The 22,704-nt window shown below is 42.0% G+C and overlaps 2 protein-coding genes across 3 annotated transcripts in view; one reads left to right on the top strand and one right to left on the bottom strand.

Annotated features, from left to right (window-relative positions):
• Positions 1-1,585: 1,585 nt before the first annotated feature.
• Positions 1,586-22,281, bottom strand: LOC135550821 (heat shock cognate 70 kDa protein). Of its 2 annotated transcripts, none has more exons than XM_064981952.1 (9): positions 22,174-22,281; positions 4,910-5,119; positions 4,349-4,554; positions 4,099-4,251; positions 3,283-3,838; positions 2,865-3,067; positions 2,449-2,647; positions 2,109-2,341; positions 1,586-2,005 (listed from the first exon to the last, which is right to left on the bottom strand). In XM_064981952.1, exons 2-9 carry the CDS (start codon positions 5,112-5,114, stop codon positions 1,805-1,807), a joined length of 1,956 nt encoding a protein of 651 aa, XP_064838024.1. In that variant the 5' UTR covers positions 5,115-5,119; positions 22,174-22,281; the 3' UTR covers positions 1,586-1,804. The 2 variants fall into 2 exon arrangements, with proteins under 2 accessions (XP_064838024.1, XP_064838025.1); XM_064981953.1 differs by lacking the exon at positions 22,174-22,281 and adding an exon at positions 9,338-9,433.
• Positions 5,555-22,704, top strand: part of LOC135550822 (cytotoxic and regulatory T-cell molecule-like) — a 33,752-nt gene continuing 16,602 nt past the window's right edge. Inside the window, exon 1 of the mRNA XM_064981956.1 lies at positions 5,555-5,611. The gene's annotated coding sequence lies outside the window, so the exon portion shown is untranslated. The remainder of the gene's footprint in view (positions 5,612-22,704) is intronic.

The raw sequence follows: 22,704 nt of genomic DNA, 5'->3' as shown, positions 1-22,704 counted from the left end.
ACTTAAAACTAATTTCCTAGATAAGCGTCTCTTTTCTTTAGAGCATCTCTCTGCTGTTAATAAAGTTCCTCAGGATGTAATCATAAAAACCGTAAGGAACGGAGTTGCCTCTGGTTCATTAAGCAATTCCTATGAGACATGAATAGGGTTTTGGGAAATTAAGGGGAGGTTAACAGAGGCTTAGGAAATCTTATAAGTTTTATTCTATGATAATCATTATTAGCTAATTTAATTATTATTATCTCAATTACATCAGTCAGTTAATGTTTGGTTTTTTTAATTACTTAATTCTTAAAAATTCACAAAAAGTGACGAGCTGATGAAGATTCTCATAGAATATAGATATCCTAAGCCTAGGTTAACCACAGACCTTATTTTGAGCGTTTATTCAAAAACTACATTAATTTCCCAATATGTTTGTTCAACGAACCATGCTGGAGTTAGTGCCTACAAAAAGACACCATTACTATTTATCTCTAAATGAATAGGATGAAGTTTAGACGAGTGTTTTTCACTATCCTCTTTGATTCTACCCCTAGTGGACTGATGCAGTCGGTGCATTGGCCTACATAAGTCTAAAGAGATTCCTTGGGACACCAACTCTGATGTCACCCCGTTGAGGGGACATCCCAAGGATTCTGGATAGCACTAACCATTCCTAAAGTGACCACTGTGCAGTTCTGTTGTGAAATTTTCTTATTTATTTAAAAAAAATCATAAATGTTAACTGCCAAAATAAAGGCAACACAAACATAAAGTGTCTTAATAAGGCGTTGGGTCACCATGAGCCAGAACAGCTTCAATGCACATTGGCATAGATTCTACAAGTGTCTGGAACTCTATTGGAGGGATGTGACACCATTCTTCCACGAGAATCCATATTTTTGTGTTTTGTTGATGGTGGTGGAAAAAGCTCAGCCGCTGCTGCAGAATCTCACATAATTGGTTGATATTTTGGGATATTTGATGCCATGGCATATGGTTAACATCGTTTTCATCCTCATCAACCCATTCAGTGACCACTCATGCCTTGTGGATGGAGGCATTGTTATCCTATGGGGGCATAGCCAGAACATGACCCTAAGCATGATGGGATGTCAATTGCTTATTTAACTCAAGAACCTCGCCTGTGCAGATTATTATGGATAAGAGCGAGAATATTTTTATTTGTCAAACGGCAGTCAAGCATCGATCATCGTCACCAGAATAAGACCCTCGATATTTATTGGAAAGTAGCATCAAGATCATCGTGCACTTTCACCACCCTGTGAAGTTCATAAGTTATTTCATTTGAAGCCTAATAAACTGCATGGTTTCGAGTCATAGTGGGAGGACCACACACACACTATATCGTTATGTGACTCCCAAGTTTACTTCGATATGTTGGTTATTAAATCAATATTTGCGCATAAAGGCATTTCCACCACCATTTCTCACATTATTAATTTTACCGATACAAAAAGATCCCACCATGTCGAACGAACAAATTATCTGTTGGTATTTATCAAATTGTACCGAAACTAGCCATTACCATCACAGCTATCGTGATTTTTTTACTCATAAAAAACTGTGGATGGAAACGTGGTTAGTGACATAAATAATAATTTATTCTCCAGGACTCAAAATGTATAGACAGGCAAACTCTTCTTCCTTAAAATCCCAATAGTTTTGACAGTGTACATATTCAAGTATTCAAAACACACATAGCAGCTTTTATCAGTTTAAATTACTCAGCCAATGACCAAATTTACAGATTGGGGTTACATGCTTTGTGTTTACAGAGTGATGAGATGGGACATTGGGTTTAATCGACTTCCTCGATGGTGGGGCCTGAGGATCCACCACCTCCAGGAGCAGCACCGCCAGCGCCTGAGAAGCCTCCAGGCATTCCACCAGGCATTCCACCAGGCATACCACCGGCACTCTGATACAATTTGGTGATGATGGGGTTGCACACCTTCTCCAGCTCCTGTTGCTGGTGCTCATACTCTTCCTTCTCCGCAGTCTGTGAAAATAATATACAGATTAAGATTGATTTATTTACCTTCTTGACACATTATATAGGTAATAACTTGGTTTAAATTAATGGGCACAGCAACATACTGTACCTGGTTCTTATCCAGCCAGGCAATGATCTCATTGCACTTGTCCAGAATCTTGGTCTTGTCCTCGTCACTGATCTTGCCCTGTAGTTTCTCATCCTCCACTGTGGATTTCATATTGAAAGAGTAGGACTCCAGGGAGTTCTTGGAGGAAACCTTGTCACGCTGCACATCATCCTCACACTTGTACTTCTCAGCCTCCTGGACCATGCGCTCAATGTCCTCCTTGCTCAGGCGACCTGGTCAGACAAAAAAAAAAAAGTCTTAAGTTAAGGATACTCTCACTATCCAGGTGGGCATCATATTGTAATAGCATTTCACTTTGGTCACATTATATTGTGTCTACCTTTGTCATTGGTGATGGTGATCTTGTTCTCCTTGCCAGTGCTCTTATCAACGGCAGAGACATTGAGGATGCCGTTTGCATCAATGTCGAAGGTGACCTCAATCTGAGGAACACCGCGAGGTGCAGGGGGGATTCCAGTCAACTCAAACTTGCCCAACAGGTTGTTGTCCTTGGTCATGGCCCTCTCACCCTCATACACCTGGAGGATACAGTCTATATTAGCTAAAACCATACATGTTCTTCAAATGAGAACTACATTTCACTAAATAGTCCCTTTGTTGGATGTCTAAGGTATTTTTGTCTTTCAACCTCTGGTGGTAACTATGAATGGCAAGAGTAAACTTCATCACAGCAAGTGGCTAAAGGAATGAGGAAACATTGCCCTGAAATGTACATTTTATGCAGGGTCTTTTCACCTGAATGAGCACACCAGGCTGGTTGTCTGAGTAGGTGGTGAAGGTCTGGGTCTGCTTGGTTGGGATGGTGGTGTTACGTTTGATCAGGACAGTCATGACACCTCCAGCTGTCTCAATACCCAGGGACAGGGGGGTGACGTCCAGCAGAAGCAGGTCCTGGACATTTTCAGACTTGTCACCTGAGAGGATGGCTGCCTGGACAGCTGTAAAAGGGTGAGGTTAGACTCATGTAAAAATATAATTGTAGAGCCACAGTAACATTGTTACTCAGACATTAAAAAAGGAAGGTGTTGGACCATCTTTTGTCTTTTGAGTACTAATGGCAGGAATAAACTTAATAACAGCTAAACTATTAGGATGGGGCTAGTTATAGCAGCCCAATGACCACAGAGTGAACACAAGATGATCAGTGACCCACCTGCGCCATAGGCCACAGCCTCGTCGGGGTTGATGCTCTTGTTGAGCTCTTTGCCGTTGAAGAAATCTTGGAGCAATTTCTGGATCTTGGGGATACGAGTGGAGCCTCCGACCAGGACAATATCGTGGACCTGGGCCTTGTCCATCTTGGCATCACGGAGGGATTTCTCCACTGGGTCCAAGGTGCCACGGAAAAGGTCTGCGTTGAGTTCCTCAAAACGAGCTCTGGTGATGGAGGTGTAGAAGTCGATTCCCTCGTACAGAGAGTCAATCTCGATGCTGGCCTGGGTGCTGGAGGACAGGGTGCGCTTTGCCCTCTCACAGGCGGTACGGAGACGGCGAACAGCTCTCTTGTTGTCACTGATATCTTTCTTGTACTTTCGTTTGAACTCTGCGATGAAGTGGTTGACCATGCGGTTGTCAAAGTCTTCTCCACCCAGATGAGTGTCTCCAGCAGTGGACTTGACCTCAAAGATGCCATCCTCAATGGTCAGGATGGACACATCAAAGGTGCCGCCACCCAGATCAAAGATAAGGACATTTCTTTCAGCACCAACCTGAAACAGAAGAATGTTCAATATTTAAACGGTATGACACATGGCTAGCTAGAGAGAGAGATATATATACATACAAAAATATTGTCTCATGTACAGTGCGTCTGTGTGTGTGTATATATATATATATATATATATATATATATATATAGAACTTAATGGCAGGAATAAACTTCATCATAGCGATTTAAATCTAGTTTGTCCAAATCAAATTATTATTTCAATAGACCTTCCTGAGCTCTAAAAATATATATGTGTCTCACCTTCTTGTCCAAGCCATAAGCAATAGCGGCAGCGGTTGGCTCATTGATGATTCGCAGAACATTCAGACCAGAGATTGTTCCAGCGTCTTTGGTTGCTTGGCGCTGAGAGTCGTTAAAATAAGCTGGCACTGTTACAACCGCATTTGATACAGTCTGCAAAAATGAGGGTAGAAAAAAAGAAGAAGTTGTGAATGAATAGACTAACTGTCAATAAAAATCTGATTTAGACTGCAATGCAACTCAAACTCACCTTCCCGAGGTAGGCCTCTGCAATCTCCTTCATCTTGACCAACACCATGGAGGAGATTTCCTCAGGGTAGAAGCTCTTGGTCTCGCCTTTGTATTCAACCTCCACTTTGGGGCGTCCGCTATCGCTGATGACGTTGAAAGGCCAGTGTTTCATGTCAGACTGAACCACAGTGTCCTCAAATCTTCTACCAATCAAACGCTTAGCATCTGGAATACGCAAATAAAAAGTATGTTAAAACGATTGCATTATAGACATACTCCGAGTTGCGAGTTCAAACCCCCGAGCTAACAAGGTACAAATCTGTCGTTCTGCCCCTGAACAGGCAGTTAACCCACTGTTCCCAGGCCGTCATTGAAAATAAGAATTTGTTCTTAACTGACTTGCCTGGTTAAATAATGGTAAAATTAAAAAATTAAAAATAACAGTTGATCTTTGGTTTCTCACTCAGACATCCAAGGAAGGTTATAAAACCTCTGGTGGAAACTACAAATGGCAGGAATAAACTGCATCACACCTTTACAAACATCTACCAATAATCACCATTGCAATACATAAACCTACCGAACACTGTGTTGCAGGGGTTCATGGCAACCTGATTCTTGGCAGCATCACCGATGAGCCTCTCAGAGTCAGTGAAGGCAACGTAGCTTGGTGTGGTCCTGTTACCCTGGTCGTTGGCAATGATTTCAACCTTACCATGCTGGAACACACCCACGCAGGAGTAAGTGGTCCCGAGATCAATGCCAACTGCTGTTCCCTTAGACATAGTTGCTGTGAAAACAGATACATATTTAATGATGAGCAAAGTCTTTCCAATAGGTGGCAGTCATCATCACTCAAGGTAAAGTGACCCATAGAGACTTTGGACTGTAGTTTATGAATCACTGTGTCTGTATTTACACAGGCAGCCCAATTCTGATATTTGTTTTAACTAATTGGTCTTTTGACCAATCAGATCAGCTCTGATGTGACAATATATTTTTCAAAGCTGATCAGATTAGTAAAAAACAAAGTAGGAAACCAATCTGAATTGGGCTGCCTGGGTAAACGTAGCCACCATAGATTACATGTGCAACTTCCTTAATGGAGAAATATGCCAACTCGTTGTGTTGAAATTCAATTCCTAAGAACGGTGACAAATCCGGTTCCAAAAAAGTCTTAGGCTTTCAGTTTCATTTAAAGGGCGACTGCACTTCCTGATTTGGCCTTGTTTTAGATTTGGTTCATTAAAAAAATGCTAACGGCCTTGACAAGAATTCAAAGGTGAGTTTGTTTTGTGGTGTGGCTTGATGTGGGTGTTTCCTGTGTGTACGCAGGTGGAAAGAGTTAGCCAAATTATTAAACCGATTAGCTTCAGTCGGCTGGTGTGTGACCGTGGCAAAGTTGGTTTTACTTTGGATAGCGTATCTCTGGGGATAGTTAGGGGCCGTCAAAGTACACAATGTAAAAAGGGACAATATTTTCATGTTGCACATCTTTTAGTTGTCTCATCGAATGCTTTCAATATTTGAAAATTAAGTTCTACAATTTATAGTTGGTTTAAGGTTAAGTCATTGAGATTTGGAGCTATTGACCTTTTAAATTATTGTTCCATGTACACTGTGTAATTTACTGATGGTCCCTAACTAGCCCCATTGTGATATCGAATGTCAACCAAATTGACCATTGGCATTGTGATCGGAGTTCTGAATTGATGATTATTTGGGTTCTGCAAGTTGTGGGAATTTGGACAAGATTAAAATAAACAGCCCATGGAAAACTGTTACGGTACTATTCATTCCATGACGTAATTTTGTTTTCCTATCATCTTGCAAATCTCCTTTTTGTACGAGACATACTTTATGACCAACATTTTCCTATTTAAACTTCATAGTCAATTTTGACACTAGAATAAATGTATCTGCACATATTGATGCCGCATAGGCCATTTTCAAAATGAGAAGTTGCTTTTTAGGGACAGTTGCTCTTTAAACTGATGGCAAAGGTGCATAAATATAGAGAAATTCAGATATGAACAATGTTCCTACTAAACTGCATGCAGCTCCTCTTGGACTGCAGTACAGAAGAAATATCAGCGTGCGCAGAGAAGCACAAGATTGAACTTCACTCAGTTTCCTCCTTTAATTAACACTATCAACGTTTCGCTCTACCGTGGGAATTGTGCTTGAATCAACACAATATTAGCCACTTCCAATGTAACATACTGAAACAAAGCAAACTATGTAAGAGATTTTCTTGTAGGCAGAACACATCGGAGTAGGGTTCTACTGCATTGACAAGCACGACTCAGTCACATACTTTACACAGACCGGCGCACCGTAACCTATCAGAACTGCAGTTGGCCTATATGTAAATAGCCATATATGGATCTGTGCTGTTCACTTTGAACTGGACTGTGTTTACTGCATGAGCAGTCACAAGTAGAGGTGCTTGTTTTGAGATCTGCATGTTGTCACCTGCGTACATGTGTTCATATTTTTTGCTAGTTAGTGAGTTATTAGCCCAGTTATAGCTAATTTCTATTCAATAATAGGGGAGTGGTTGCTTCCTACAAGAGCACAAAATGTGTGCATTTCTAGCCATCTTTGAAAAGCAAGGCAGGTAAATAACTTTTTTTATGTTTTAAACGGGCAGTGTTGTATTTTGAGTGGTCTTGAATAAGCTAAGTAGCCAATAGGAAGAGGATAGCATTTGTCTGATTCCTTGTAATAATGGTATGGGAATAATAATGAATGTTATTTTTATAAAGTGGCTTATTGCATCAAACAACAACATTCTCAGGACAAGTGGATAAACAGGTTCATGACAAGCCCTCCATGTTTTTTTTTTGTTTAATCTCATGAAATGTAGGCCTACATTGAACAACACACACTTGCTGCTACTGTAGGTGAATGATAGAACAGCTATTTCCATGTTAAAATGTTATGGGATGCATTTTTTGTTTTGATGGTAGGCCACTCTGGTAGGCCTACACTTTGATCAAATAGTCACAATAGCCTATGTGGTCACTGTTAAAACTGTAACTTAAAGCGAGTAAAGCCTCAATGTTCACAACGGAAGTTGCACAGAATTATCACGTTTAAGGTGTGCTCAGCTAACCTGAAATTTGCTGAGTGCCGGAAAAAAAATAGAGGTACTATTGGAAATGGCATCCTTGTTTTTATTACTTCCCACAGAGTTCTTAAACTGGCAAATTGAACCAATCAGCACAATCTACTTTTTCGTTTTTTCAATTTGCCGCTGTCTTGGAGCTAGAATTTGAATCATGTAATGCCTTTACAATTTTTTTACGGTGAGCAATGTACAAAATGGTGAACTTAGCAAACGAGGCATTTGTGGTAAGTACATGGGGGCTGCCATCTTTATGCATCTTCGCCATTCATGTACGGGCTGGCATTGGCTGGGCCAGGCAGCCATCTTAGGCAAGGCAAGAGGTATACATGGTGCGCTGCCTTACTATTGTAAAGACTATGCTACTGCAGTCCCATGGGAAATTCACCATGTCGCAGAGGTTGACACATTGAGACAGCAGGGAATTTCCAAGGGCATACAAACCCATAGGGCTGTGGGTAATGGCACTCAAGCTATTAGGAGTACACACAAAATAAGCTGGGGTGCTTTTTTCATCTCTGAACCTATAAATTATACTACAGTGAACACCATCAACACTATTTAGCCTACTATTATTATGTTACACAATCAAATGTCAGAATGTCTTGCCTTGGCAATTGCATCATGCGTGGTTCGCAAATGCGATTTATCTTTATCTGGGATGATCCCTGACCATCTGGGGAGGCACGTGCTTTGCACGGTTGTGACTAGATGCAATACAGCGACAGACGAGATTTACAATTGAACTACCACAAGAGTTGGATTTAACACTTTGAAGCCAGCGGATGAATGAGTCATATTTAACTGTTAGCTTTACACAAAGTAATTGTACATTCTCAGTTAATAAAATGTATGATTGTTTATTTTCGATGAAAGAGTTGATGATGGGTGTACTGTTGCATACGTGTGCTCAGGCCCAGTCCTGGCTGTTCTGCCACCCTAGACTGGCCAAAGAAATTGTGCCCTCCTATAGACAGGCTGGTTGTTTAGCAACAAAACCAAGGTATGCGCAACTATGGGGCAAAACAAACAGAGTTGGCTTAGATTATTGACAACATGTAAACTATATTTAGTCTCCAATGTTTATTGAAAACGTAAATAAATTAGCACAATGAACACTTGTCTCTCAAATGCATTGTTAAAGTTGTTTGTTAGCTAGGATGACCAGACCCGTTTTTGGTGGCCTGTCCCCGGCTGGAGCTGTCCCCGTTTTTAACTGTGCGTTAAAAACAGACCGCGAAGTGAAATAATATTTTACGTGGCAAGAAAGACCAGGCATGAGCCTACCGGTTGATGTCTCAATCGTGTTGTGCTTATTTTGGCCAACAGATGGGGCTGCTCGCTATAGCAGCCTCATTCACTCGTCTTCTACTAACTAACGTTACTTGCTTGCGCTAGTTTAAGAGAAAACTGCTGTGGAAAAGCAGAGGAAGCAAATTGCAGAGGAAATTGCATCTGAGGTCCTGGTGGTCATCCAAAAATGTAACCTGGAAAACAAAGTCGTGGAATTCCCTGCCGACAAGACAAATACCAACTTTGGAGGACTGAATAGGCTGGGGAGGATCAATGTCCATACCAAAGTTAAAAATGCTCTGCAACAGGAGGTGATTGGCTTAGGTTGTCCTGCCCACATCATTCATAACACAGCCAGAACAGCTTTGGATATGATGCCCCTTGATGTTGAGTACCTGCTAACAAAGATATTTTCCTATTTTCACCGTCAGAGTAGAAAGACTGAAGAGCTTTTGTGAGTTTGTTGGCCAGGAGTATCATTTTAGGACACAGCAATATTTGCTGACTGTCCATGCTCCCTGCTCTAGAACAAGTGATGAAAATGTATGTGCCATTGAAATATTTTTTCTTTCTGAAGACAAATACCCTGTTGTCCTGCGAACAATGTTTGAAGATCCACTGACTCAAGTTTGGCTGGCCTTTGTCCATGGGAACCTGCCCGTATTCAGTGACACGATCAAGATGCTTGAAGGCCAGGACCGCTGTGCTGTGGAGTCAGCTGAAATTCTGGGAACGTTGAAGCAAAATTGACTGCAAGACATGATGACAACTTCAGAGGACTTCTGAGAGAGCTAGAGGAAAATAGAGCAATGTCTAAAGAGAGCTTTCTCAAAACATCCCAATCATTCCTCACTGTGGCTGTGAACTACTGGCAAGCATGGGGAAAGCACACAGATCAATCTAAAAGATTTACATTGTCTCCTTTTTAAAAGGCAACCTCAGCGTGAAGAGATCCAGATTCCGAGTTCAACTGTATATGATGGCAGCCCCAAAGTGACCATGAATTGTGGATGCAGTGTTTGACGAGGTTACTTGCCTGCAAGAGTTCCTAAAGGGGGGATCGCTTGAAGAATGGAAAACATCTGAGACACTGCTTAGTCAGAGATGGAGCACGGTGGTTACCCACTTCAAAAAGAATGACGTCCCACACACTAACATGGCTGATTAGCGTCTGTTAGCGTCTGTTGAGAAGCTTGCCAAAGACAGAGGGAATCCTGAAGAAAATACATTCTTCTGAGAAATATACAGACTAGGTTGGTATAAGTATATTATGTAGTTACCAATCTCATCATTGTCTTATTTCTTTATTATGTTGTTAATTATTTCATATATACTATTGTCTGTTTTTTAAATTTTGTTCATGTGGTCTTCCGCTCTTATTCTACCAGGACCACTGAATGGCTGTTCAGATCAGTTCTGTCTTGTCTGTAGTGTTTCTGTAATATAGTTGTTTTCTCTATCACAGTGTGCCTATTAGACTAAATACATGAAATCAGAATTGTCCCCCATTTTTATTTCACAGATAATAACATTGGATATTTTAATGATATAGTGACCACCGAACTGGAAATGTCCCCGGATTTCATTTCAGAAATCTGGTCGCCTTATTGTTAGCTAGCTAGTGAATTTTAGCCATATTAACATTGAAATAGAATCAGTCAAAACAATCTAAAAAAAATTGACATGGAATCAATAACAAGATTAAATGAGCCACTTATAATTCTCCCCATTTGGCAGTTTCTGGTCATTCTTGCTAGCAATCTGGCCAACCAGAATCACAAAACAGGAAGCGTGCACATCATTTTCCTTACTGTTGTCAGCTAACCGATCTATACCCAGCTAAATCTAGAATTGCCCCAGTAAGCAAAATTACATTGAAAAGACATCTAAAATAAGTATTTTCCAGACGTTAGAGTTAGGTTCATTTTAAGTTCTGAATGAAAGTTGAAAAGACGTCATTTATAGAAGTCTATTTTTGGACCAAATCAAGGCCAGTTCAGACCGGACCAAATCTGAACCAAACATCCAAAAGAAATTAGCCCATGCTTACTTGGGTGTAGCCTACAGTGTCAGCCCACAATGGAATTCAATGAATGCCCATCCATATGGTAGAACTACAGTTTGTAAAACAGGCAGTTGCATTGGCTTTATTAGTCCTGATTCCTGTAACTAATCAACTTGGCAATTTAAGCTCTGAATATCAGATACCCAAATTCATCAGAAGTTACAGTGCCTTGCAAAAGTATTCACCCACCTTGGCATTTTTCCTATTTTGTTGAATTACAACCTGTAATTTAAATAGATTTTTATTTGGATTTCATGTAATGAACATACGCAAAATAGTCCAAACTGATGTTGCTGGACCGCAGTGCTTGTTGTTACCGTTCATTCTTGACATCTAGATGGTTATCAGTATTAGTTATTTATTATAGGGTAGTATCCTACTTTTTATCAAATCATGGGAGGGAAGAAAATTGGCCACGTTGTCAGCATGCTTCAGCTTGGCTGGCGTCTAGCCGAGCTCTACTAGCCGAATGAGTGTGCTCGCATACTCCTTTAAAAGACCTTCGCTTGAATTACGAGAAAAGCCAGTAGACACTTCCTCAAAATAGTCATTCAATGAAGATAAAAGAAATCTGCCATTCGTTTTGACGTTTTTGTCGAGATCTTAGTTGCTCAATTTTGCATCTGACTACAATATTTGGTGCAGTATTTCTCCAGTGAAAAAATGTGCATGAGATCGAGTCGTCTCTCGTTAAATGGCAACAGGCATTTAACGGCAGGGTAGCCTAGTGGTTAGAGCATTGGACTAGTAACCGAAAGGTTGCAAGTTCGAATCCCCGAGCTGACAAGGTACAAATCTGTCGTTCTGCCCCTGAACAGGCAGTTAACCCACTGTTTCTAGGCCGTAATTGAAAATAAGAATTTGTTCCTAACTGACTTGCCTAGTAAAATAAAGGTGTAAAAAAAAAATTAAAGAATCCCTACTTTTGACCAATCGCTGATGAGGAAGAGTAGGATTTGTCTACAGACTTTGGCTTGCATCAACATTTTTTTTGCCGAAAAAACAAACACAAAATATCTTCATATGTATGTGGAAACTATTTAGTCTGGGAAGCATACGGACGCCTTTAGCAACCACCGGCAACACCGTAAATACTGCTACCTAGTAGGAAGCACTCACGTTGGCAAGCACCTCGATACAACATCAGTGAATTAGTAATTCCCACCAGCTTGTCATCGTGCTTCCTGATGGAAGTGGCGTTAGCTAAATTGGCATGTCACTTACATCCCATATGAATACTACCTAGCTGTCATTACAAATGAATGAGGAGTCTATAGTTAAAAGTATAAAGTCAACATTGTGCTGCCCTTTTCATTGGCTTTCGATACTGTTGATCAGTCACTGCTAATTTGGATGCTTTCCTCAATTGGTCTAGACCAGGCTGCATGTAACTGGTTTTAAAATTACTTGACAGATGAAACTCAATGTATATCTACTGATGGTGTTCAAACAGATTTCCTGGATATTACGAAAGGTGTCCCGCAGGGGTCGATTCCGGGTCCTGTACTTTTTACTATTTACATTAAGAATATTGAATGTAAAATGTATGCCGATGATAGCTCTCCGTTAAAAGCTCTCTGCGCTTTTAACGGACCTCTGAGACTATCACAGTGCAGGTGCATTTATTCGGAGACTTGATTACACACAGGTCTATTGTATTTATCATCATTAGTCATTTAGGTCAACATTGGATCATTCAGAGATCCTCACTGAACTTCTGGAGAGAGTTTGCTGCACTGAAAGTAAAGGGGCTGAATAATTTTGCACGCCCAAGTTTTCAGTTTTTGATTTGTTAAAAAAGTTTGAAATATCCAATGAATGTCGTTCCACTTCATGATTGTGTCCCACTTGTTGTTGATTCTTCACAAAAAATACATTTTACATTTACATTTAAGTCATTTGGCAGACGCTCTTATCCAGAGCGACTTACAAATTAGTGAATTCACCTTATGAATACAGTTTTATATCTTTATGTTTGAAGCCTGAAATGTGGCAAAAGGTCGCAAAGTTCAAGGGGGCCGAATACTTTCGCAAGGCACTGTATATGAACGCAGCTGCCACTTCATTAAAGCGGTTAGATGCGGTTACACTACATTTTATTACGGTGCCAATTTTAGTACTCATCACTGCATTTTCTACCAGAAAGTTGGTTGGCCCTCTGATGTCACGTAGGTTGAAACATTACCATTTTTGCATTTATAAAGCCCTTTTGCAAAAAGTCCCACTGCACCTAACATCATTACTAAAATTTAGACATACGAGTTACCACACCTGGTCTCAGGGATGGCTAACTCTGAAAATGCTGTCTCTACTGAGTTAGGTAAATCAGCTTTCTGTTTTCTTGCACCTTATTTGTGGAACAATCTTCAAAATGTTCTTAAATGTGATGTTCTGGTGCCTCGAGGGCAGGTATTCCCAAACTGGGATACGCCCAATGCCATCGGGGTACGCCAAATAAAAATGTGATTCACATTTGGGTGAGGTTTTTTCTTGCCTGAGTAGCCTCGTTTCATTGCCAAAAATAAAATTAAACCATCTAGTGTTCAGCGAAATAACAACACAATGTCAAATACAGGCAGCCTAGTCAAATAATTAACATCCAATCACATTAACCGTTTCTCTCTCGCTGGAAACCTTCACTATTGCGCAGACATTTAGAAACAAAACATGACCATTTGAAAATTAAGCCACGGGGGGTTTTGGAGCGACAATAAAGACAACTTTCGAGTAGTAAGACGTATAGAAGCAACAGATACCATTAATAAGATGGGGCTAGAAGCATCTTATATGGTGAGCTACCGAGTGGCTAGGACAGGCAAGTCCCATACTATTTGAAGGACTTAATTCCTCCTGCTGCCGCGGATATGTAGCTGGGACAATGTTGGGGGAAAAGGCCCAAAAAAACTATAGACCATGCCTTCACCAAACAACACTGTTTTAGAACACATCAGTGACATGGCAGGAGATGTTCTATATCGTGGAGCTCTGCTCCTCGTGGTTTACCCCGCTGCCTAGGCAGTGAATAGCCTGAGAAATTATACACACACCTGCAGTCAATAGGAGTACAGGTGTCCCTATATAAGGGGACTCTTCCCCTCAATCAGCCTCCCATTATCTTCAGCGACCTGGCCTGAAGAAGCCTAGAAGAGAAGAGAGAAGTCTCAGGACGCTGTCGATCTCCTGGTCTCGACATCATCCTTCAATGAGCACGCATTTTCCACCCCAAAAGCTCTTTTAAGAGCTCAGTGTCGCTGATCCACTATGGCGGCTATGGCCCTGCACAACTTATGTTTCGTGTGCTTAGGTTCACAGCGTGCTAGGGGCTGTGCCCTCCTTTCTTAAAGGAGAGGAAGCAGCGGTGGGCATTTCAGGGTAGATCTCCCTCTAGAGGACGCCATGTCTGTGTTAGCCTCAGGTTCTGAGGTGTCATATGATGACGGCGCCTCTAGAGAAGACGAGGATGTTGGGAAGTGTCTGGATTTTTCTCCGGAAAAATCCACTCTACTGACCAAGATTGAAAAAAAATTATGCAGAGAATGTAGAACCTATGTGCTGTCATGTCAAGGGCATGCTCTCTTTCCTACAGTTCATGTTTCACAAACAGCGCTCACCCACCACCGTTAAAGTGTTCGCGGCAGCAATTTCAGCTTGTCATGATGGGTTTGGCAGAGACATCGTCTTGTCACCCTCTAGTGAAACTGTTTCTATTGGGAACGCAGCAGCTTAGGCCAATGCCTAGAGCCACGCTGCCCCAGTGGGATATAACTTTGGTACTCAAGGCGTTCTGCGAGACGTCGTTCGAGCCACTGAATCAAATCCCCTCAAGATGTTCTCTGAAGACGGCACTGTTGCTTGCTTTGACTACGGCCAAGCGCGTCAGTGATTTGGGTGCTCTTTCGACGAGACCCGACTGCCTTGCCATTAACGGCGATCTGAGCAGAGCGGTGTTACGTCCTAACCCTGCATTTATGCCGAAGGTTATTAAGAGCTTTTATAGGTCACAGACCGTTGAGCACCCCCCCATGTGGAGTGGAGAGAGGAGAGGCTTCATCGCCTGTGTCCAGTGCGCGCCTTGGCGTGCTACGTGTAACGCACAGCGATCATTAGGTCATCGCTTCAGCTATTTGTGTGTCACAGTGCTAGTACACTGGGTAGACCACTTTCAAAACAGCGGCTGTCTCATTGGCTTTGTGAAGGCGGCAGGGTGGCCACTGCCTCAGGGAATAAGAGCCAACTCAACTCGTGGAATAGCGGCGTCTACGGCCCTTTTTAGAGGAACAGGGGTAGAGGATATTTGTGCAGCGTCGCCGTGGGCGTCACTGTCTCCTTTTATCCGATTCTACCTGTTAGACATGTCGTATAACTCTAGCTCGTTCTGTACTCAGCATGGATGAAGTGAGAACTTGAATTAAGAAAAGATGCAGGACGATTGGGCAGGTTTCCCATTAGGTCTGCTCTTTTTGTCAAGGAGAGAGGCGTGCGACATGACCTTTGTCTGACACTGTCAGTACAACAGGGAATGTCGAGACTGCCCACCAGTGTATCACTGTGTTGGGGAGGAGTGATGAGGGAAATAGTGTTGTAACTAGTATTACTTTACTATTAAACCGGTCACTAAATTTGATAGAATATTAAGGTATCATCTATCTGCTGATGCAGAGTAGGTGGCCCATATTCTATTATCTGCCCACAAATCATTGGCTTTGCCTATAGATTGAGTGTGGCGGGTTACACTGAAGAATCAGTGAGTAGGTCTTCTAAATTGGTTCAGCCTATACTCAGCTTTGCTGGTGGGAAGGCGGGAAACGCAGGATCAATGGACAGGGTTTCCATCAGGTCCGCTTTCTCCTATTAGAATAACTACATGACATGACTCCTGGCTGAGGGTGTAGCACAGCAGAGTCATGTGTTGTATCCTGTTCACAAGTCTATGACTTGTGTTACAGTACTTTTAGACTAATCTTAGACTAATCTTTAGTATTGACAGTTTTGAGCTCATCTATCCACTCGTACAGATTAGTATGACTCATTATGTTTATCTGCCCACTAGTCATTGGCTATGCCTTTCGACTGAGTAGGGTGGATTAGACCGAGGACGCAGTACATTGTGACACAGTCTGTTTTCACAGTGTGTTACAGTACTGCGGGATTTGGTCGTAGCCATTGCTGGGCACGACCTGTTCATTAAGTGGGAAGAGTTAGGCTCGGCAGGGAGCACATTTTGGAGTGTTGAGCTCCCCTATGGGGCAGAGGTCCACGATATAGAACGATAGTTACCGGAGTTGTAACTCCAGTTCTATGAGTAGAGCGGAGCCCCATAGGACTTAAGGACCTGCCGAACCCCAGTCTCGCTGAAGATAATTTCTCGGGAGGCTGATTCTGTGCATTCCAGACAGATGAGTCAACAGATGTAGCGGGCCTGGCACAGCTCCTGGTATATGTCCATTACGTTTATGGAGGGTCAATTAAGGAAGACACCCTCTTCTGCAAACCACTGGAAACCAGGACAACAGGAGTGTAATTTTTTTAAAGTACTGCACAGCTTTGTGACATAAAATGGACTTTGGTGGTCAATATGTGTTGGTATCTGTACTGATGGTGCAAAAGCCATGACAAGGAGACATAGTGGAATGCCTGACAGCTTGAAAGACATTTTGGACACTACAGTGAAATATTACCTTTGTTAAAGCAAGGCCCCTGAACTCTCGTGTATTTTCTGCATTATGCAATGATAAGGGCAGCGACCATGTCACATGACATGAAGTCAAAATGGCGGACGGAAGACAGGGTGGTGCGGCAGGTGCCGCTTCTCATTCGAATACTGTAACTGTATCTAAACCATCAGGTGTACGCCGATCCCAGCGAAGTAACTCATGCAAAGAGTTAAAGCGCAATTATGTGTTTTATCTCCAGTACTCTGCCATGATTGTCAGTTATGTAGCTGCTCTACTGATAATCTCAGTGCGTCCTTGCTGGGATGACACAATCAGTCTTCTACCAGAGAATACCAACACCAAACACACTGGTTCACCGTTCCACGGGAGCGGACAGTACACAGCATACCATAATGTTCTGAATAATGGCCAAGTCTAACTCGCTCCTTATTCTACTGAACCGCTTAGGCGTAACAAACACAAGTCCAACATTTATCGGAAACTGTTAAACTACCTGTTCACTACCCTCCTGCTCTCCGGGGATATACAACTCAATCCTGGGCCCAATATCACCGAGCCAGTGATACGCACCGGAGTGGAGAGCGGTGGATGGCCTCGTCCACTGGTCATCGCCGCTGTGGAGGTGGGTGAGTGCTATGGTCCTATGGTTTCTCTCGACTCACCCGGCTCCAGGATAGATTTTGACTCTTCAAACATACCAGAGTCGCTATATGCGATCCCTGACTCTGCTTCTGGTACGCAAGCTATTTTAATTTGTTCCCCGCATCCAGTGCAGGCGGGAGGGATTGTTAATTGCACTACCGAACTGCCCCTAATCAAAACGAAACAAAACGGCCTAAACCCAGCCGTCAGAAAACACAGAAAATTTAACTTTTTTCAATGTGTCATTCACTCTCGAGTCATCTGGGACCCACGAGCTAAGCCCAAGGGACTACTAGGGGGGCACTTGAACATTCGTAGTGTCATTCCAAAAAGTGATCAAATTCAACATCTACTCACAGACTCCAACCTTGACTTTCTCTGCCTCTCAGAGACATGGCTCCATAAACACTCTCCATATGCTGCTTTGATTGTGCCTGGCTACAATGTTTTCAGGAGAGACAGGATTGAAGGAAGAGGAGGGGGTGTGATGATTTACATTAAAGAACATATCCGATGTAAACAAATCGAGTGGTCATGTGATAATGAACTAGAATGTATCGGCCTGAACGTTACACTGTCTCCCCAAATGTCTTTTACCCTCATTGGAATGTATAGGCCACCTTCCACCAAAAGTGTGTTTTTTGATCAGTTTAATACCATGCTTAGGGAATGTGATTTTGGGAAAGAGGTCATCTTAATGGGAGATTTTAACATTAATTATGAAGACAAGTGTTGTAGGAAAACCCTCAAACGGATCACTAATACCTTTGACCTTACACGGCTAGTTAAAGGGCCAACCAGGGTGACTTGTTGCTCTAAAACACAGATTGATTTGGTGTTCAGTAATAAACCAGAGAGAGTGACTAAATCATTCAATATGGTTACTGGGCTGTCTGATCATAATCTGACACTTATAGCCAGAAAGCTGTCTAAGAGCAGGTTTAACCTCTCTACTGTTAGAAAGCCAGATCAACTCAGAATACCTAAGAGTGAATTAAACTATTTTGAAAAAGCAATTAAGGAAATAAACTGGAATGATCTCTTGTCCTTTACAGACGTGGAAGCTGATAGTCAGGTTTTTCTATCCACAATTCAGACTACAATAAATGGCTTCCTAAAGAAAATCAAATCCAAAACTGGCCAAAAGAGCACTCTTCCTTGGCTAAATGGAGAAATCTGGAAATTGATGAAAGAACGAGATTATGCTCTAAAAATAGCCCTAAAATCTAAATTAGAGCATGACAGACGTAGGTTTACCATGTTGAGAAATAAGGTGATGAAAGAAATCAGACAGGCCAAGGCAACATAATTGGTGAAGCAAAGGGAAATTCTAAATTGATATGGGAGAATCTAAAAAAAGTTAACAGGGAAAGACCATAGTAACACTGCAAAAAGACTAGAAATCATGGTGAATAACAAGCTAACACAGGATGCAGTCGAAATAGCAATAGCCTTCAATTCCTACTTTATTGACTCTGTCAGGGTACTGACACAGAACCCCTCCACTGGTTTCTTGGGCTCAGTGCTAGTGAATGACACTCAACCTGTCTTCATCATAAGGGAGGTTTCTGAGTCAAAGGTGAACAAGGTGATTAGCTCACTAAAGAACTCTAAAGCCAAAGATGTGTTTGGGATGGTCTCTACCTTTCTTAAAAACTACAAAGAGTCACTCATTGGCCCCATTACTAAGGTCACCAACACATCTATTGGTCTCGGTGTGTTTCCAAGGGTATGGAAGTTGGCCATAATAACGGCCATCTTTAAACCAGGCGACCCTGCTGACGTGAGTAACTACAGGCCCATTAGTATACTACCTGTGGTGTCAAAGGTTGTTGAAAAGTGTGTAGCAGAACAACTGATTGCCCACCTCAACAACAGCCCTTTCACATTACACTCCATGCAGTTTGGCTTCAGAGCGAAACACTCCACAGAAATGGCCAACTGCTTTCTTCTGGAAAATGTGAAGTCCAAGATGGACAAAGGGGGTGCTGTTGGGGCTGTGTTTCTGGACCTAAGGAAGGCTTTTGATACTGTTAACCATGAGATTCTCATCACAAAATTGTCCAAGTTCAACTTTTCCCCTGATGCCTTGAGATGGATGAAATCATACCTTGAAGGCAGAACTCAGTGTGTCAGAGTGAGCAATGAGCTGTCGCCCACTCGTAGCTATGATGTGGGCGTGCCCCAAGGGTCAATACTGGGGCCCCTCCTGTTCAGCCTGTACATTAATGATCTGCCTTCTGTCTGTACTGGGTCTGAAGTTCAAATGTATGCAGATGATACAGCGATATATTCGTCACAAAGAGGGCAACAGATGCTACTGAGCCAGATGTCTATGTGTCAGGGGAGAAGCTCCAGGTGGTATCCGATTTTAAGTACCTTGGCATCATACTTGATTCCAACCTCTCTTTTAAAAAGCATGTGAAAAAGGTAATTCAAATAACTAAATTCAACCTAGCTAATTTCCGATTTATACGAAATTGTTTGACTACAGAGGTAGCAAAACTGTACTTCAACTCTATGCTACTCCCCCACTTAACATACTGCTTGACTAGTTGGGCCCAAGCTTGCTGTACAACATTAAAACCTATTCAGTCTGTCTACAAACAGGCTCTCAAAGTGCTTGATAGGAAGCCCAATAGCCATCATCATTGTCACATCCTTAGAAAGCATGAGCTCTTGAGTTGGGAAAATCTTGTGCAATACACCGACGCATGTCTTGTATTCAAGATCCTTAATGGCCTGGCTCCCCCTCCACTCAATATTTTTGTTAAACAGAAAACCCAGACATATGGCAGCAGATCCACAAGGTCTGCCATGAGAGGTGACTGTATAGTTCCCCTAAGGAAAAGCACCTTTAGTAAATCTGCATTCTCTGTGAGAGCTTCCCATGTCTGGAATACACTGCCATCAGACACACATAACTGCACCACATATCACACTTTCACAAAATGCTTGAAGACATGGCTAAAGGTCAATCAGATTTGTGAACATGGTCCCTAGCTGTGTGTTGCCGCTTTCCATGTTGTCTGTTGTCTGTAGCTTGTGAGGTGTGGAAAAACTGTTGCTTTTATGAATTTTGTCTTGCTGCCTTTTGTTCTATGTTGCTCTGTCTGTATGCTACGTCTTGCTTGTCCTATGTTGCTCTGTCTGTATGATATGTCTTGCTTGTCCTATGTTGCTATGTCTTGCTTGTTCTATGTTGCTATTGTCTATATTGTAAAAAAAAATTTAATAACCTGCCCAGGGACTGCGGTTGAAAATTAGCCGGCTGGCTAAAACCGGCACTTTTACTGAAACGTTGATCAATGTGCATTGTCCCTGTAAAAATAAAAATAAACTCAAACTCATGTAACACTTTTACAACATATAGAAGTGCGCTGGTTATCAAGGGGCAAAGTATTGACATGTTTTTTTTTAAATTGAGAGACAAGATTAAAGTTCTCTTTACTGACCATTTTTACTTGTCTGACCGCTTGCATGATGACGAGTTTCTCACACCACTGGCCTATCTGGGTGATGTTTTGTCCCGCCTGAATGATCTGAATCTAGGATTACAGGGACTCTCTGCAGCTATATTCATTGTGCGGGACAAAATTGAGACTATGATTAAGAAGTTGGGAGCTCTTCTCTGTCTGCATTAACAAGGAGAACATACAGGTCTTTCCATCATTGTATGATTTTTCTGTGTGCAAATGAACTCAAGCTTATGGACAATGTCAAATGTGATATAACGAAGCACCTGAGTGAGCTGGGTGTGCAATTACGCAGGTACTTTCCCGAAACAGACGACATGAACAACTGGATTCGTTATCCCTTTCGTGCCTTGCCTCCAGTCCACTTACCGATATCTGAACAAGAGAGCCTCATCGAAATTGCAACAAGCAGTTCTGTGAAAATGTTATTTAATCAGAAGCCACTGCCAGACTTCTGGATTGAGCTGTACTCAGAGTATCCTGCCTTGGCAAGTCGTGCTGTTAAGACACTGATACCCTTTGCAACCATGTACCTATGTGAGAGTGGATTCTCGGCCCTCACTAGCATGAAAACTAAATACAGGCACAGACTGTGTGTGGGAAATGATTTAAGATTGAGACCCTCTCTAATACAACCCAACATTGTGGAGTTATGTGCATCCTTTCAAGCACACCCTTCTCATTAACCTGTTGTGAGTTATTCATAATTTCCGATGAACAAATAAGGTTTGTTCATCGAAAGAGCAAAATTATTGATTATTATTATTTGTGCCCTGGTCCAATAAGAGCTATTTGTCACTTCCCACGAGCCGGGTTGTGACAACAACTCACACTCATTCTTATGTTTAAGAAATGTATCATATAGTGTGTGTGTGTGGTAGGCTTACAACATGGCACAAAAAAAAAAACATTTGAGAGTGTGCTGACCCTGGTGCTAGAGGGGGTATGCAGCTGGAGGTTGAATGTTTGAAGGGGCATAAAAAGTTTGGGAACCTCTGCTCTAGGGCAGCTCTTAGCTGATTGAGGACCTAATTACTAATGAATGTGGTCCTCAATCAGTTTAGAGCTGTCTGTTGCCATAGCAACGGAAAGCGCCAAATTGCTGGCTGGTCTCAAAACATCCGGTTCAAACTCTCGCGCTATTTCAATGGTAAATATCATCTGTCGCAAGTCACGACCGTTTTATACCCTCCCCCACCCGGGATTCTGAAGGACAACGCTGTAAGTACTGCAGTACAGCTGGCTCCGCATCCATGCGCATTACAATTAATTGCGGCCATTTCACCGGTACCTATTACATTTTCTAGAGACTGCTCTGGCATCTCTTAGCTGTCGTCTCAGAGAATGGTTGAATAAACCCCCAGTGAATACAACAATGTAGACATCAAATTATCTTAAATCAACAAATAAGTATACACATGTGGATTCTAATTATAAGGACACACTGACACAAAAGTGAATATGGGTAGCCAAAAAACAATTGTAGGAAACGTCACATTACATATGCCTATAACTGACAATGATGTAGGATATAACAGATTAACATTTTGTTGCTTTAATTACCTGGATATAATGGACGGAATTCGGAATGAAAGCTGTTCGCAGTCTCCGCAACCCGATGAATGAGACGAAGCCTCTTCCGGATATCTTCTTCCAATAACTCCTCACCTACTGGTGAAAAGAAATGTTGCACTTCTAGTATGTTCTAGCAGACTGAAACTGATCTACAATCAGAATGTAGCCACTATTGTTCAATGCGGAATACGTTATATGGCCACGTAAGGAATCAACCAGCACGAGGATCAGTTAAATCTTTTCTGTACGCTGTCCCTCAACGCATTGAACTCTGATTGGGTGAAGTTTAGCTCGTGCGTTACATAAATTACTTGGGGGGAAAAACGTAGGTCGACAGAATATTTATATAGCCCCGGAAATAGCAAGATAATATTCTAGACCTTTCCTAATCAATTAACTGGGACTAACCCACTGAAATCGGAGTCCCAGAAATCTCGTTTGAACTGTGCTTTTACATCTGCCAATATACAACCAAATTTACATCAATGGAGGCTACTAATAATAATGGCTGGAATGGAG

The sequence above is a fragment of the Oncorhynchus masou genome, chromosome 12, assembly GCF_036934945.1.
Source record: "Oncorhynchus masou masou isolate Uvic2021 chromosome 12, UVic_Omas_1.1, whole genome shotgun sequence".
Classification (NCBI taxonomy): domain Eukaryota; kingdom Metazoa; phylum Chordata; class Actinopteri; order Salmoniformes; family Salmonidae; genus Oncorhynchus; species Oncorhynchus masou.
The sequence above is the reverse complement of the archived record's forward strand: the minus strand, read 5'-3'. Positions and strand labels throughout refer to the sequence as shown.

Coding starts and splice junctions, on each gene's coding strand:
- LOC135550821 (XM_064981952.1), bottom strand. CDS start 5,114: ATGTCTAAGGGAACAGCAGTTGGCATTGATCTCGGGACCACTTACTCC. Junction 4,555..4,909: donor CCCCTGCAACACAGTGTTCG/GTAGGTTTATGT, acceptor TGCGTATTCCAG/ATGCTAAGCGTTTGATTGGT. Junction 2,006..2,108: donor CCTGGCTGGATAAGAACCAG/GTACAGTATGTT, acceptor TTATTTTCACAG/ACTGCGGAGAAGGAAGAGTA.